This window comes from Ischnura elegans, chromosome 5 (genome assembly GCF_921293095.1).
Source record: "Ischnura elegans chromosome 5, ioIscEleg1.1, whole genome shotgun sequence".
NCBI classification, from domain to species: Eukaryota; Metazoa; Arthropoda; class Insecta; order Odonata; family Coenagrionidae; genus Ischnura; species Ischnura elegans.
Genome location: NC_060250.1, coordinates 81,961,268 through 81,979,916, shown reverse-complemented (window position 1 = coordinate 81,979,916; position 18,649 = coordinate 81,961,268). Strand labels below are relative to the sequence as shown.

At 38.7% G+C, this 18,649-nt stretch overlaps 1 protein-coding gene across 1 annotated transcript; it reads left to right on the top strand.

The window, feature by feature from the left end:
• The first annotated feature begins 6,169 nt into the window (after nucleotides 1-6,169).
• On the top strand, nucleotides 6,170-15,409 carry LOC124159118. The gene is made up of 6 exons (XM_046534686.1): nucleotides 6,170-6,724; nucleotides 6,838-6,980; nucleotides 7,130-7,339; nucleotides 8,665-8,806; nucleotides 11,141-11,249; nucleotides 12,886-15,409. Exons 2-6 carry the CDS (start codon nucleotides 6,866-6,868, stop codon nucleotides 13,114-13,116), a joined length of 807 nt encoding a protein of 268 aa, XP_046390642.1. The 5' UTR covers nucleotides 6,170-6,724; nucleotides 6,838-6,865; the 3' UTR covers nucleotides 13,117-15,409.
• The last annotated feature ends 3,240 nt before the right edge of the window (nucleotides 15,410-18,649 follow it).

Here is an 18,649-nt window from a genome sequence, read left to right as displayed (position 1 = left end):
AAAATTATTGATTTCTATGGCATTTCTCATCGCTACTTCCAAGGGCGGTTTGGCCATCACGGAAGGGCGGGAATCACCGAAGCGGCCCCTGCCCCGCGGAGATTCCCGCATTAGTTTTTATGGTGGAAGAATTACCCTGAGTTTAATTTATAAAATTTTAGGTACGGAACGCATAGCAATATATTTAATCAACACGATTTTCAAATAAACCTCTGAAACTAACGATTTTGTAAACATTTGTAATAAAAGTTACTGTGAGGCAAGGGCGGTCTGGTCATGTCCGCTGATCGGTGATCGCCGAGGCCCCTGAGATTAGGGGCCCCCACAACGCTAGCGTCCATTGTGAAGCGTATATGACAGGTGAAATAAACTCAGATTACTTGAACCAGTTTTTTGTGCAATCATAAAATTCAAAGTATTCATTAATTTGCTGAACGTACTAATTACTCAGTGTAAATATGTCATATAAAAAATAAATAAAATCAGAGTCAGAAGAACAAAGAGAACCTGATTCTTTTTTGAAAAAGTTATTCGAAAAGTATATTAAGGTAAGGTGGGGTAAGTGCGACCCCTAAATAGCATACATCAACTTTAACTAGCTTAGGAAAATTTTCTAGGCTAGCTAAAAACAGGAGATTCAATGTCTAATATGTATGTGAACCACTGAAAATGATAATTAGATTAAAAATCCTCTCTCTGTAAAGTGGTAATTTTTATAAATTTTTACTTACAATCTTGTAGAGGGATCGCACTTACCCCGTACATGGGGCAAGTGCGTCCCACGGCTGATGTGCAATATATTTATACATTACGCGGCACATGGGGTAAGTGCGATTTGCCCAGAAATTTAGCTGTACATTGCTTTTTAAAGTACCAAATTATGTTTAACCATTCTTGAGAAATCAACTTTTACCTTAGGTAATGTAAGTAGATTTTTTTTCGCGTTTTTTGGTTAATTATGGCACAGTAAGGAATTGTTGTTCAATGTGTGTTTTTAATGATGGTAACAGTATTCAACTGTTAAACATTAATTCAAAAGTGCATTTAAAATATCTAGTGTGCATAAAAGCTGAATAAATAATAAAAAATAAAAAATTATAAATCTTGCACATGACAACAAATCTGAATACAAACTAGATTGTAATGAACAAAGAATTTCTTCTCTAATGTAATTTACGTTATTAATATAAAAAAGCAAAATGAAGAAAAACTCATGGTCTTCAACCAATTGAACATTGAATATTTATTTGTTTATTTTAAGTTTTACCCCGAGAAAGATAGGCAAAACGTTAACTTTCCTCGACGGCCGACAGAGGGCTTCGGTAATATTTTTACAACATCTTCCCTGTGTCTGTGCCCATCTGGAAGGGTAAAGGCGACGTCGCAGAGTGCTCCAACTACCGCCCGATCCGGATTTTATGCCACGCCATGAAAATATTCGAAAGAGTGATTGATGCTAGGCTCAGACACATTGTTCACATCACACCCAACCAGTGTGGATTTGTGTAGGGGAGTGGCTCAACAGACGCAATACACGCATCTAGGCTGATCTTGGAGAGGCACCGAGAGAAGAACAAGCCATTGCATATGTCTTTCCTTGATCTGGAGAAGGCCTTCGATCGCGTGCCACACGACCTTATCTGGCATGCCCTCAGATCTCACGACGTCCCTGAAGTCTATGTGTCATGGGTGAAGCTTCTCTACACCAACGTCACCAGCTCCGTCCGTTGCCCAACAGGAATATCACCGCCTTTCCCAATCACTGTTGGCGTCCACCAAGGATCGGCCCTCTCTCCGCTCCTTTTCATCCTGTGCATGGACTTACTTACGGCCTGTCTCCAAGAATCATATCCTTGGTCACTACTGCTCGCCGATGATGTCTTCCTTGCCAGCACCACCAGACCCGAATTACAGCAGCGAACTCGACTATGGAAGGTACGACTCGACAACTATGGGTTGCGATTAAACACCAAGAAGACTGAGTACATGGAGTGTGGACCTCAAACCGATGGCACGATAAGCATCGACGGCGAGGACATTGAAAAGGTCGAGAAGTTTAAATATTTGGGCTCTGTCATCAGCAACGATGGAAGCACAACCGCCAACACACGAGCTCGAATTAATGCAACATGGCTGAAATGGCGCCAAGTGACTGGCGTATTGTGCGACCGTCGAATGCCATAACGATTCAGGGCCAAAGTATACAAGACCGTTGTCCGCCCAGTGGCCCTATATGGAGCAGAATGTTGGCCAGCCACAGCAAATCAAGAACAGGCCATGCATGTCATGGAAATGAGGATGCTGCGATGGATCCTAGGTATCTCCCGCCTGGATCACATCAGGAATGAAGACATTCGGAAAAGAATGGGAGTTGCACCGATCACAGACAAGATGCGGGAGGCTCGATTACGGTGGTGTGGGCATGTGGTGCGTAGTGATGAGAACTCCGTGGACAAAACAGCAATGTGGCTGAGTACTGAAGGACGCCGACCACGAGGACGACCAAAGATGCGCTGGTTCGACAAAATTAAGGCGGACATGAAGACCATCAACGCCACGCCAGTAGAAGCCCTGGATCGAGCCAAGTGGAGAAGACTTTGCAGAACAGCGGACCCTGCAATAGCGCGGGACAAACGCTAGGAAGAAGAATAAGAAGAGATCTTCCCTAGATATTTCGCTGGAATCCTCATTCCGGGGACAGGTGAAACTTAATTCAGTTCCAAAAAATATCCTCAAAAAGAAAACCACGGCATCACCTTATTCAGTAATCTCCAGAATTTTCCCTACATAGTGAGCAACTGACTTTTTGCTGCTGAATCTAGCCAGAATCCAATCTTCACTGTGAATGTTAGTCACCGAATTTGTTAAGCTTTTTCGACTCATGCTATCTTGTTTCAGGCATTAATACCATGTCGTCTACATCCTCCTCGTCAGAAGACATGATATCCAATGCCCTATCATAATCAATCAACAAACAGAAGTAAGCTATCTTTATCAAATAAACCTTCAAAATAAAAGTTGATGAGAGGACTCTAATTAAAAGAGCTATTTTTATAAACTTGGTGTTTTGCAACATTTAAGGAAGTTTAACGCAAGAACTGCCAGACAGAAACTAAAAGTTTAACGCAAGAACTGTTAGTCAGAAACTAAAAATTCAATCCATACTTCAACCTCGTAGCCTGGGGTAAGTGCGACAGGGTCGCACTTACCCCAGGCAACGGGGTCGCACTTGCCCCGGAAGGTAGGAATGGATGGTTACGACGGGGAAAGTGCGACCCCCCATCTAAACTAAATATAATGACTCGAGTTCCAAAATTTAAAGTAAAGCAAGGAAAACCAATCCATGAAGAAGAGAAAACAAGATATAGTTCTTACCTAACACCTCCGATGCATTGATTCAGAGGGAACTACGGTATAGCGTCTCCTCACCACCAACTAACGAGATGAACGGACGGGTATATTTCCTAAGCATGTGGAACGAGAAATTAAGGGATAAGTATTACAAAGTCGTTGGCTCTGGTTTCATTACTATGTGTAGAATATGTTGCACGACCGCCACCTGCTTCGAGAACGGAAATACGATTTTCCTGAAGGGGGGTCGCACTTACCCCACCTCACCTTATAGTTTTTTTTAAAGATTTGCATAGTTAAAAATTATAAGCGGTGAAATTCTCACTTTTTACTGTATTTTTATGATGAAATCGCTATTTTTTAAATTAACTTTTATCTAGTTTTCAAGAGCCAGAATAATAGTGTCAAAATCCATTTCCGGGTATGCAATTTCCTAAAATTATTTTCCGGGGGAGGGCCCCATCATGAGCCCCAGCCGAGGGCCCCGTTCACCCCAGACCGCCCATGCAATGAGGATTCATGTTTCACCCATTATAAAGTAAAACGATGACATTTTTGACACGATCCAAGTTTTCCTGAGAGGTGCCGGAACGCCGTCCCTGCCGAAATTAAGCACTGGTCTTACCAATTATGGCAAAAAAAGTAACCAGGGCCCTCAGACAACCAGTCTGACATTAAGCCGGATTCATTGTAGCCATTGTAGTTCCCTAACAAGGGGAAAGGGGGGGAAAGCAAGGGACCCAGTGTCCGGACGCGTCCAAAATCTCGCGAATGAAATACGCCGTCTACTTTTTTTGGAGGGGGACAACAGCCCCTACCTTCCTTATTCAGCAAAGCTCGTTCGTAAACTATGTTGCCGTTTCGGAGATTTTTTTACCGTGATATTTTTTTCAGTTATTTTTTTTCGGGCGATTTACCCTCTCCTTCGTCGATAGCAGTAGTATTTACAAATTAATTTTCAATTTCGATATTCCTTCTCGATAATTGAGCGTTTATTTGTAGAAGAAGCATTTACAGAACAGATGGATTCGCGCTCTATTGCTGTTAGACTAAGTTGTATTTTCGACGATGTTGCTGCTTTAAGAAACGTAAACAGACGCCGTACTGTGTTACTTTGAATGAAAATTCCCCCTACCTTTCCCTACCCGTCTCGCTGTAGGTTTTAACGGCGACCCCTACCTACCCCTCTTTGTTGGCAACGAAACTCTATGCACGACCCCTTACGAGAAGCCATAACAAACCTTCACCAATGCGAGGTGTGATCTGGTGTGATCATTGTTGAGGTGCGAGTAAACAGACCTTCGGAAAACTATATGCTGCTATAAGATTAGGAAAAAATAGATATTCTGGGAATAGTAATGGTAGCAAGTAATGTGTGCGACTTTTTATGAAGCACTAACCTTAATGCACTTGAAAAGCAAATCTTTCCCAAGTTCAATCCTGAAGGTGTAATCTTATACATAGTTGTACATAATTTGTGCATAGTTATGCATCCGAAAAGTAGCCTGAAAAAGTCTGAGAGTCCAGCATTTAGTCACGACAACGTCAACTTTTCAAAAGCAAATACATAGTGAAAGTCACGGTAGGTATTGGAGACGGCGCCTTGTGTCTACATTATTCAAATTTTCCGGCTAAAAACGTTTTACTGTAGAATACGAACGGAGAGCAAATACACAATTCCCGGCCGTAAACAAAAATCATGGGATTTTGGGTCTTCATGGGCTGAAATAAATAAAATAATTAAAAAATAGGACGTATTCAATCATTGCCTGGGTTGAATTTTACGGCGCTGGTGTTGTGATTAAAAATTAAATAATTAGTTTCGGCTACGCTTAAATGAATAACAATAATTTCGTTCTCCAGCAGCATCCTATATAAATTTGCATTCGTTAAGAGTACGCGCAAATACATTTCGACCGACCCTGTTCTGTCTTTTACGGAGATGAATCACTCGTTTACTTTAGCTATCAACTTCATTCATTTCTATCCATAACCCCGAAAACAGTGCTACTAGTAGTTTGCCTTTACATCGAGGGGTTATAAAAATGGACGACCATAAACAGCCATGTCCTGGTTAGAGGTAATCTACCCAGGCGAGACCCGAACCCGCGATATTCAGCTTTTGCTGGCGAGAACTGTACCGCGCCGCCACTGAAGCCGGCAACTAGGAAATTTCCAAGCGCAGACAATGTTTTCAATATTTACCTTTTTCCAAAGTATGAAAATTTCACACCCGAGAAAATACCATGGTAAAACTTTTGAATTTCATGTACAGGATAAGGGTCTATTCCATATAATCTTATAATTTCAGTAAGATAGTTTAACGTTTAAACGAGTAATTATTCAGGATAAAAGATCGGTCGAGCGGGAGAGATGCGACCCCTTATGATATAATCACTTCATAATCTGCAACTAAATCAAAATCGAAAATCTCCCTCCGTCATGCTCCCGCTTGGGTCAGGGTTGTACTTTGAAAGAACAGTTCGCTACCGATCTTGTACAGAACCCCTGCGTAGTAAAGGGGCTCGGGAGGTGACAGCTGAATTTTCACATGTAGCCTCAACCCAAGGCACTCGCGCATTTTTTGCGACGCATTTTTTTACCGGATTATGTTGTTGCAACTCATGGTAGGATCGACGCGAACCAAAGGATTTAGATCACACTCCAGTTTTACTCACGCACAACTCCTGTGCGGACGATTATATCCTCTACTTTCTTCGCTCGGTAAAATTTCGTGCGGCAGCCGGCGAGCGAGCGTTACACGCGTCGAGGCTAGCCCCCCCTAACCCCTCCACGCCCCCTCCCCTAGCCCGAGTTCCCCCATCTGGACATTTTAGGATGGGGAGCGAAATACGATCTGGCTTCCCCAGAATAGTCACGCATTTTCTTCCCGTAGAGCAGAGAATCCGTACTACTAGAATGCTGCAGTGAACGTTGCGGTTTGTTTTATACTTCGGATAGAAGTTTTCTCGCGACGCGATCGTCGGAGGAAAAGTTTGTAGCATGTAGGGTATTATCGATTATTCGACAAGTTTGCGGAGGGGAGCGGCGAGCGGGTGTTCTCAACGCTATCGACCGATGATCTCGTAGCAGCAGTCACCTCCATGCACCCCCTTCTACCTTCGCCTGGCTTCACCATCGAATCCACCCCTCGGTCGTATCGACCGACGTGTTCTCGTTGCTAGGCGACGCACTAAGAGTTCCTCAACCCATCTTGAAAACACAAGTCCTCCCTGTCAACGCTTCATCACGGTCACCTACCCCCAGCGCAGAATTGTACGCGACCTCCCCGTGAGTTATCGCCGAGAGCCCGCCGGAGTGTGTTGGGGAAAGCACGGAGCTTGATTTTTTGACGGCCGTGATTCGCAAGCGAGTGAGTGCGAAGCTGTCAAGTTTCGGCTTGGAGTATTGTTGTGATGCGTCCAAAATCGCTCGTACCGACCTACTGGGTTTCGTTTGTTGACTTACTGCTTGTTTGTTTTCCAGATTATATTCCAGTATTCAGGTATTAGCCATGACAATAGAAGTTTGTCAAAATGATGATTTAGTTATTTGCGACGAGGATAAACAAAAATTCCAAATGGAGATGGAAAGCAATTCTGCGGGATCAACGGCCGAAGGCCAACAAGGTACGTTTTCCTGACGTTTTCTTTCGCATATAATCAAGTTATCGTCCGTACGATTATCCAATATTTCCCGATTTGTCAACATTTTAATTCTCTCTCTCCCTAATTCATGCGACGCAATGGATATTTATTTCCTAACCTCTCGTTTTCAGGAGGTTTCGAGTGCCCAAAATGCCAGAAGCGCTTCGTACAGCTTGAATTTTTTCAGCTGCATACGTTGTTGCATGAATCAAGTGAGGTAGCTGAAGAAGCCTTGGATAACGCCGAACCACCGAAGGGAACTGAAAATGACAAGTGCTTCAATTTCGGTGGACGTGAAAGTGGATCAAAGACTGTAAAAATGGAATTATTTCCTTCATCCAGTGAGTAACGCGACTATTGTGAACAGTTGGTATTGCTAGTGCTTTGCCCTTCGACTGACTTCTTTTGTCAGAAGGGGGTGGGTGTACTCACTTCCCCAGTCTAATAGTTTCAATCGAGTGCAGACCTGCATAACGATTCGTGCATCACTCCTCGTTGAAATTCATACAACAACACATCATAAAACTGCTCTGGTTGAGATTTTGAATCACTGCTGCATTTTGAATCACCGGTTGAAAACAAATTTTTTTCTTCATGCATGAGGCAAATCTCAAAAAAAAATATTCTTCAACAGTACTGGTTGTGGCACTGACCTATTCTCTAATGGATTTCACCCTACACCCCTCAGTTTGTTTGAAGATTTTAGGAAAATAGATTGAAGCTATAATTCATAGCTAAGTAAGCGAATCTCAACTGAGCATGTTTCATTTAATTATTAGAGTACACTTCAGTATTATTGATCATTTGGATTCTGTATGGCCAATGGTCGTTCAATTTCTTATCTTGCTTATTCACTTGAGTTAATGAATGAATATGATAGAAGCTGGCATTTAATGCGTGATATTACTGAATACCATATGACATCACCTACCAACTGACCTTTGGCTCTAGCTTAAATAAATGATACTGAAAAGCATGATACCTTACTGGACATGAAAAAGTCAGCATCTTTTGAAATATTTTAGTTGGCCAAGTCAACTTTTTCAGGAAAAGAAGAGGCAAAGCAATATATTGATACTGCCTCTGTAGTAGTCGGATGAAATTTTCTTAGGTGCTAGAAAAGTGAGGTTAGCAGTAAAAAATTTTGAGGTCATGAAACATTCCCCACACAAGTGATATTTGCCAGTGCCATTAATACGCACCTTTGCACTTGAATGATTGAAGCGCTGTTTGGTCATTGCCATTGGTTGTTATTTTGGCACCATTTATCATAGCCTCATACCCCAGGTGATGATAACTGTGTCAGACTTTGATACATCCACTCCTATGGGCTATCTCACCAGGCTAGCTATCTAGGAAAATTTCAGGATGAAACTTGGCTGTGCTTTTTGCTTGAAAGCATGTATCAGCATTGAAACAGGGAAACTAGTCACTCAGTTATCACTCAAAGAAACTAGATATAATTTCACAATATTCTTCTCTTACCTCCTCTCATTTTGCCACAATTAGCCTCTGCTTAAATCAGTAAGGCACACATTTGGCATTTTTAATTCCAATAGCAATAGCGATTTCATCAAGATAAACATTTACTTTGAGGCTCATTTATAGTGGAAGTATATCCTAAATTAAATTAGTGGATCATGTGCTTATTTTAAATGTATTGCAGCTAAACGCAGCATTGGATTGACCAAAGTGAAACTTGAGGATTGCCTTCGTTGTGATGAGTGTTCATGCATTTACCTTCATGAGAGTGACTACAAGAAGCATATGAAAAATTTCCACAAAGGAGAAACCTCAAGGAAGTCTAAGTAAGTAATATTTACTGATAAAACTCAAACTTTAACATTACACACAAGTTACCTCAGTAAATTCAAATTGATATTTAAATGAATGTTTGTATGCATGCGAGCAGAGGAGTCCTCGGTGCTTGACGAGAGTAAATTTTAAAACACCATGTGGTGGAACTGAATCATTAACTAGTATTTTAAACAGAATATTTAACCATTAATCCAATCATCTCTATAGTACCTCACAAACTAATGATTTAACCCTTTCCAACAAAAGGAAAATATTTTCCGTGCTATTAGTGGCATTAGAACATTTTAAATCCTTCACTACAGAGCTCATTTTTGCGGAAGAGTTACACAGGTGACATTCTATTTGGGACCCAACTCAATGGGGCACCAGGTCACTGGGCAATACCTTCAACCCTTTCTTAAGGCTGTTTTACACGGTACACGGAATTGTGCAGTCTGACGTACGTGTGAAGGCGCAATCAAAATTGCGTCGTGTAAAGCGGTGAATTGCTAGAACACATGCGAGAATGCGTGGATGCGAGACGGCAAAATAGCCCCTGTTCTAATTTCGTTCATGCATTCGTGCAATATCACGCCATTTTAGAAATTAATGCAGCTCTAACCTGCGCAATTCCGTATACCGTGTAAAACGGCCTTTAGCACGAGTCCACGGTCAACTAAATGCACTAGCTTTGCTTTTTAAAAGTATTGATTATACACTTTTAAAAGAATAACTAAAAATTTTTGAATCATTGTCGAGTTTTAAACAGATTTCGAGGATTTAAAATAACAAAGTTAGGAAACACGAAGTGTTATAGACTTCTACTCCAGAAGTCAATTATTAATAACAATTACACTCCCTGTACTCTAATTCGTTTAAAAATTGTTTCCTCATTGAACAAAACATTCCCTTCAAAATATAAAAAATGAGTATGCAACACATTTGTCTTTGCAAAAATCATTGACAATTCAACCAGTTCACCTGCTGCGAGGAGGATTGTGAAAGTGTAGGAATGTTGGGCCCAACTGCAGAAATTGACTATAGCCAACATTAGGTTGTTTGCATTGAAAAATACATGCCGACTTGGCCCGACTATTATTTTTTGCATATAAAAATGCTGGGTGGCTTTAGCCATTATTCGTCATGAAAGGATTTAATATTTTTTTGTTTATGAAATTGAAATATACAAAAATATTTTTAAGGAATTTTAATTAATACATAATCTAGCCATTAAAAAACTATTCTTTGTAAGGAAGTGTTGGTTGCTATTTCAACTGGAGAATTGGATTTTGTTTACTTTGGCCTTTCCACTTTGAGAGAGATTTATTCGAATTAGACTCTCTTACTTCTTAGAATGGTAATGTGATGGCTTACATTTTTTTAAATCATGATAGTAATTTTAATAACCTCGTTTTGCTGATTAAAAAATTGACAATCTGAGAATCAGGGGAATTTAAAACGTTTTTGACATTCAAAATTGTTTGAATCAGGGCCGGCCCTAGCAGGTGCGGGGCTAGGGGCGAACCTTCAGTGCGGTGCCCTTCACTTAAAATATCACTCACACGACACAGTACTGTACTGACAAACGCAATTGCACAATAAAAATTACTGCATTATTATTCCTTTTTCATAATATTATTTTTTGTCTAGCACGGACTTAACAATACAGTAATAGTTGAAATTGCTTTTTCTAAACGATCTTATATTTTAATTTTTTTTTCACGAACGCGGGGCCCGGGGCGGTCGCTCCAGTCGCCCCTAAGGCCGGCCCTGGTTTGAATCCAGCATATTTTACACCTATAATTTTTTTTGTAACCCCTGCTCTCCCAAAGTGCATGACACAGATGAAATAAACCAGATTCTATGTCCTAATTCGTGAGGTAATGTGAAACCTACACAACCTCTAATTATGGACACCTCCATAATAGGTCATTTTTCCCAGAAACTGAATGTATTTCCCATATAAGCAATATAAGATTCACCTCTTTTCAGCAGCCAACTCCTCCAATGGCCAGAGACCTATTATTTTTTTGCCAGTGGCCAATCCTAATACGACTAGACCCTGACTTTACTTCATCTAAATACTTAGGAATATCGTATGGAAGTTGCTCTCCTCTATTCTAAACACTTCTAAGTTTAAAGAGTATCAAGGGATGGGTACATTATTAAAAGAAAACCAATAGAGAAAAAAATGAATTGCTGTAATGACGTGTACGTTGTCTACTGCCCTCTGCTTAATGATATTGTACTACATACTTCCCATATTCTAGCTACTAGTATTATTGTGCTTCCTTTTTATTTCCACTATCTCTCCATCAAAATGAAATACCACCTTATCTTTTCAGGCAGAAGAAAGGATGCCGTTCCTGTTGCAAGCAGTGCAATTGCAGGCAGAGCTACAAAACCATCCAGAAGGAAAGGGGGAACAATAACCTCTTCCATTATAATATTAAGGTAATTTTTTCTCGAATTAGATATGCATTTTACACCTACCACTCTACAGATGAAACACAGGGCCAGAGATATGTATAATTATTATCCATTGCGTAACGTTCAGGGAGTGGATTGACCTTTGAATTACTACCGTATCTAGAGAAAAATTCTAGGGGAATAGATTTGAAATATGGCCAAAGCAAATGGTTTTTTCATTGTGAATGTCCCATTTTTTCCAGAAAAGCCACCGTTAATTGATGCACCAAGAAATAGTACAGTACTGCTTCACTTGAATTTCAGTTTAAGAGAGCAAGTTAGGTTAAAAATACAGGTATATTAAAAAAAGATTTTGTGGTGAATGGTCGGATAGCCTGTTCAATTCATCAGCCTGTCAAATTAAGATTGAAAATGAATCAAGATTCAGTCTTGAGCTATCCCATCCAAATTTAGCCTCACCCAAATTTACCTTCACTCCAAATGACACCAGAATTTTTTTCCTTCTACAGCCTTGGATTCTCCTTTATTGAGGTTGTGATGATGATTAAAAATCAAGGGAAAGGATCAAGTTTTTAAAAATATTTAAGTTGTGAGTGGGATGATAAATTCCATTTAGAGTTTGGAAATCACTAGAAACTCTCGTAGAAGTGTTGATGATGCTACTGAAAAGGTGTGAGAAAATTTCCTAACATTTATTTTTTATTTTTTTATTCTGGATGGAAATTTACTGAAAAAAATTGGAAAAGCTAAAATGAAGTATGTACTTAAAAAATACTCGTTGGCATAAAATGTTTTACCAAACATAGTGGCATTACAGCTGTACTTCTTATTTTTTTATAAGACATGATTATTCCATCTTAGGTGTTCCAATTTTTATTTAAGTAAATGATTAGCTAATATATCATAGCCCAGAAGGCTGCCATATATGGCAATCACACCTTCCATCGAAATGGGTTTTCAATCAAGTTCTTTTGAAAGTGAGGTTGATGAAAAATATCGAGATTTCTCAAATCAAATCACAACAAATATGCAGTGTTAAAATTACATATTAATTGAATATAGTACCCATGGGACAGGAGATGGCAAGGAGTTTTCAAGGAGGATGACAAGTTAAGGATAGAATTTTAAGTGAACCCATTTGAAATGCATCCCTACTCCACATGAAACCCTCCTCCCTGTAAAGCCTCTTAGTTGGTGGTGGGCTCCATGGAAGGGGAAGGGAACGTTAACACACAAACCAAGTAATTTTCATATTATGCACTAAATGCACCCAACGCAACTCAATAAAACCTATCTGTCACTCAGTTAGATATGCACTGACACCTCCAGTGGCGTTGTTCCCTTCTCTCACTCGTCGTCCGGGAGAGATCTCTCTCGCCCATTGGCTTGCTTGCCCTTGTATATTTGGATCGAAAGTGTATATTCCTTTACATGGGTAGGTAAGTGCTCAAGGCAGCCTACAGGAAGTGCTGTGTGGGTGGGGAGGTTCAGATTGGCCAGGTGCATAGGATGAGGAGTAAGGGTATGAGGGAAAGGAACATGTCAGCCGCCATTTACACTCCCCATATTTTTTTGGTTATCGCCCTATATCGCTTTCAACCAAACATCAAGGAGTTGCCTTCCAGGTATGCCACTTTATTGTCTATTATATTTCTCATAGGATCGTTGGAGCAAGATGGTGTCTAGAAGACTGAAATTTGATCTACCTTCTGATTCTGAAAACAATTTTGCCGCCATGAAGGTGGAGCCTGATGCAAATCCTGACTACAGTGAGCTGCTGAGCCGAGTTGAGGTCAGCATCAAGACTGAGCCTCCGGAGGAACTCCCACAAGTTTCAGCACCATTGGAACAGTCATGTTCGCAAGTTGACTGTGGACCAAGAGGTGCATAGTTGAATTTTGAACAGGCCGTCTCCTACGTTCAGTGAGTTATCATTTGCACCAAAGTGGCATAAAATTTGGATACTATTTATGAACAATATTGCATATATAAAAATATTGATGTATTTCTAAAAATCTGTTACATGTATGTTTGTTGTTTGGAGACACTGAAGTATGTGTTTTAGTTGACGTTTCTCATAGTGTCTTTTTGTTATGGCAATGTGATTGCCTCACATCTAGTAGGAAATTTTTAACGAAAAATGAGGTTGCCAAGAATGGCTATGGATTTTCATGAAACAGGGCAATTGAAAGAAGGATTTTATATGTTTTATAGTAAAACCATTGTGCCATGCACTGATTTTAGCGGTCAAAGAAGAAATGGTTTCTAGTCAGTGGATTGCCAATTTTGGTAGATCCTAAGGCTTTCAGAGACTGATTTTTGATACAGACAGTTGTGTTGGGTTTAAGTCTGACAACCAATTCTTGCCTTCTTCTATTTACATCACTAGCATTGTTAGAAGTTGAACAATCCAGAAAAGTTAAGCTAGCTCCAATTGATGTCCAAAGCTAGACAATTTTTACACTTTGGTCTGGACCAAATGCACATTCTGATGGAAGTTTTGCATAAAAACTTATTTGCCCTTTTTGATAATACTAGTCATCGATACCTGAAAAAGTTTCATCCTATAGCCTGTGGCAGATTGATTTCTATGAAATATAAATCTTTATCGGAGCTGTTTATAGGCAAACAAGGTTTAATGATGTTAATTTATCTAACATTTTACAGTTTTTGAGCTTTTTAAGGTGTTCAGCAGTCATGCAATTGGATGTCAAATGAATGAAAATTAACTTGAATTGTTGGTTAAATCTGTAATTTATTTTAAAGTTTAATTAATCATTTGTTTTGTAAATAACTAGATTGATAACTTATTTGAACACTGTGTTGAAAATTTTGGAAGTATAGTATGATAGAAATCTTTCATGTGTATCCATTTACACCACCAGTTACATTTTTAGGTGAACGTGTTACTTCAATTAAGTCTAGTTCACTTGGAGTGCATTACTTATTGATAAGTTAATGATGGTTTCAGTGGCTAAAATACTAAATAGCATATAAGTTAGAGCTGAAATTGTATCACTTTGTGCATCATGTGTTTGTCTGGTGAGTGATTCTTGTGTTCAAGTGGAATTCCTGGTAATTGATAGTTAATTATTAGTTATGAAATGGGTGCATCAGTATTAATGGTGATTTGTGCCAAATTCATTGATTCACCTAATTCAGGGTATTTTTCCAATTGATGGTCAAATCCTGTTACAATGACTATGTATCTACTCGTTATTGGTAGATGGAGGAAACTCCCAACTATTCGTAGACAGTCATGATATCAGCATGTTAGGCATATAGTTTATGCCAGGAATTAGCCATAATTTACTTCATACATCAATAGGTTGTAAGTTAGTTATTCGGCGATCTCACGTTAATATTTATGGGAGTACATGATGACCATCCATATCACTCCCTCATAGCTTCATAAGCATAATATGTCTTATTCAATTTATTCTTTCTAGTGCGTAAATGTTTGTGTGCGTTGATACCATAGTACATATAACCAAAATTTTCTCAGTACTTAAACTTCATTTGATAAGAGCTCTAGTCTTCACAGATGTTTTGAATGCCTTTTGGTTGAGTTACATCCTGCGGGAGTACATTGTGTTAAGTATTAACACGTAATGGTGCAATAGAATAATTTGTTTAGTCAGTTACTGTTGATCTTGCTTCTCCCAAGCATCAGCAGTAATCAAATGTGGTTTCATCCCCCATGATATCACTACATATAATTATTTTGAATGCTTAAATGCAATGGTAGTACTTATCGTCAATGACTTGGATGAATGGCTAAAGCATTACAAAATGCCCCGTCATTAGTTTCAATGGAAATATTACCCAGTATTCACCTAGTCACACTCTGTAATGTGTTCAAACAAATCTTCATGCTGGACATAGTGGCATGCGTGTGCCATATGTGAAATGGCAATTGATTAATCTGTACCTCGTCTAGAGGCTTTTTGCAACACCAGGTAGTATGAAAAACAATATATTTTGTTACTATATATTTATTTAATAATTTGTCAAACAAATATTTATTGAGTGCTCATGTTCTTATCTTAAAAGGAAGATATTATTAGTGTGTCACTAGTCAGTGTTTTAAGTGTAGTCAATTTAATCAAATAGAGGTGTACTTTTATATCCTCTCAACTTGATTAAATGCAAAATAAATGGAAGTCATTTATACCTTTGCAAAATGGTGTATTTAATTACCAGTTTTCCTACCCTGTATAAATATGTAAGGAGACGCCTATGCCCTCTACTACAGGCTGTTCACAGAAGTCACAACATAAATTCAGGTATAGTTCCAGGATTTCAAGGATACGGATTTGAAAAATTTCTGGTGACATTGATTTGATTTTTTACAGGAACAAACTCAAAAAATTTTTTTTCTGAATACCATGGATTTATCAAGCAAGGCTTATTAACTTATTAATATGAATAATTCAATTTAATGATAATAAATATGCCAAAAAAGGTGGGGAAACAATCCTCGAGCAGGCTTCCACAAAATGGTGTAAGTGAAGCAACATTTCTTTTGGGATTTACTACATGAGTATCCATTAGTAGAACGACTGTTTCGCCCGAATGTCAGCCTGTTTATTAAGGTCAGTATAGTGAGGATGCAGAACCTTTGCCCAACTTATATACCTCACCTGTTGGGATCAAGAGTGGATAGCAGAATTCCTTCAATATCCTTGTGAATACATTTCCAAGCATTTGCAAGAGGCTCTCAAGTCATTTAAAATTATTCCCACTATTGTTTACTTCAATTGGCTCTCCCATTAATATCGGACAATAGTGTATTTCATGATCCATCAGCTTTGTACCTTCAAATTTCATGTCATAAACAGACCCAGTCAAATCATACTCTGCTCAGGCTGAGAGTCTCAGTTGCCTAGTCTTTGTTGCCCACTAGGGTTCCTGTATTTGGGTCCACAGTCCTCTTTTCTCTACCCAATATAGCCACTAACACAGCTGCATCCCACTTAGCATAAGCTACTCCTTGTGTTCTTAAAGCACACAGGTTTTTCACTCGAACCACTAGGTTTAAGGTCCTTGTAAGGCAGTTGAATATCTAAAATATAAATAGGAGTGAATCTCCAAAGAAATGGCACCTTAGAGAGGGGAAACAAAGTTAAAGAATATGTAATTTCAATGACAACAATTTAAAGAGTGTTTTAAGAACACCAAAGAGAAAGTTGAGAAATCTTCATGGAGTCCTTTGGAGTTTTAAGAAGACTAAACCAGAAGTATGCTTAGGTACCTACTCATACTTGGTTCTGGCTGAGGAATATAGTACAATTGTTATTCCTATTGAAGGAATAGTGTTACACAAGTAATGGAGACAAGGGTTTATCCAAGAAAAGTAAAATATTATTGATAAAGAAGAATCTTAGATGATGAAACCCTTCATAAATAGTCTACTGAGAAAACAGGGAGAATATGAATTAGTATAGGGAGCAACTTAAACCCTAAATAGAAATATTTATCTGCTTAAAAACGTATCCTTTTTATAACGCCATTTCATTCGTGGTTACCTTCATGGTTGATTTCAGTTACCAAATAAGTAAGCTTGAGAAAACAAACCAGATTTAAACGAGACATTAATGAACATGTAATTCACTGAAATTTCATCAGCTTGGGAAAAGGGACTGAAAGCAACACATATTCCTTGGAACTAGAATTATAGCATGTAGCATACAATCAATGACATACTCCACATACATTAAAATATTCATTGCTTGAATGCATACATGGCAAATGTGAAAAATAATTTATTTTAAGGAAAAATATCAATACCAGGACCTTTACAAAACTTTAAAATATGTAGCTTAAATAATGTCACAATTCATTTTCTCCATTAAAAAGACATTGGACTACAATCCTAGAAAACAATTTTTCCCCAAATTCAAAGACCTTTGCATTCAAGACCTAAACAGGTTATGAAAATGTTAATTTTATAAATGGATGCAAAATGTTTTAGAATAATCATAAGTTACTTTCTCAATTTTAGAAAAGAAAATACATATGTAAGACAATGTCTTCACTCACCCAACTGGATATTGGGAGGCATTAGATGGTCTGATACAGTCTCATCCCCTTACTGCTTTGTTACTTGCAGATGATATTTGAATGAGGAAGGTTACTAAAAAAATAATACTTTTGCTCAAAGATTAAATTTTGTACATGACAATGATAACAACTTACAAGAATAAAATTCTAATGGCAACGGGACATCGCATTTCACACAGCCATTGCAATTACTACTAAATATTTTCGATTGGATTACCTTATTTTTGAAATCATCAGACTTAAAATTGGTGGCAATGAAAATTTTTCTTTCGAAGTAGCAAGTGTTTGAGAGCACTATCAAAATTTATTGTGCAAATAATGATCTCGAGGTAATTTATAAATTGATTTACTTTGAAACAGATAACTGAGGTCTGCAGTTTTGAAAATAAATGCCCAAATTTTCTTCCTGAAAGAAAATTCCACAAAAATTTGGTGAATAAGGTAGGGGGATCGGGTTGGCGTGGTGGCTAGTGTTTTGGCTTCCCACCCGGCGGGCTCGGGTTCAAATCCCGGCAGTGGCAGAGAATTTTCAGAGACTGCCCGATCCCTGCTTGATAGTTGTGTGGAGGACATTTCAAGCGCAACACTCCGTCCGTCGGATGGGACGTTAAGCCGTGGTCCCCTTGGCACCTTTCGTTAAGAGCAGGCTAATGCCAACGCCAGATTATTGTCCACCCTTCTTCCCTACCCTTCCCTCATAGCGCAAATGACCTCAGCTGTCGCTCGCCTCCTCCATATACCAAGTGAATAAGGGAGATATTTCAGAGTTTTTAAAAATGTAAATGCCACGTTTTCTTTAAATGATTTATAAAATAATGCATTAAAAAGAACATAGGTGCATACTTGACTTTCTCAATGTAAAAGCTGAAAACAATAATCCATTTCAAATACATCTTCTTCAAGCTGTTGACTGGATAAATCAAGCCATTCACATAAGGAGAGGATGGCATTACATTCAAACTTAAGTAACAGAACATCTTGAATTCTTCATGATTAATTACTCCTAAGTGATACCTAATGCAGATGGATAGTTGATGGTACACCTTGATTATGTATTATGAATTATATTCTTACATTTCTGAAAAAGATGTATCAAATGAAGACATCAAGGAATTTTTGGAAGATACAGCCTCTGGTATACCCCCTTCAAATAAATCACGTCGGAATGGATTCGTCCGTAATAGTAAACCCCAGGGAAAAAACTTTCTGGCAAATACCTTGCCCCTGACACTATGAAGGGGTGAAATTCATACATTAGATGCTTATTCCATTGAGATTTTTAGCTTCAGCTGCCAAAACCAACATTGGTGCATGGTGATAGTGATAAAAAGGTTATACTTATCACAAAAATGAAAACACAC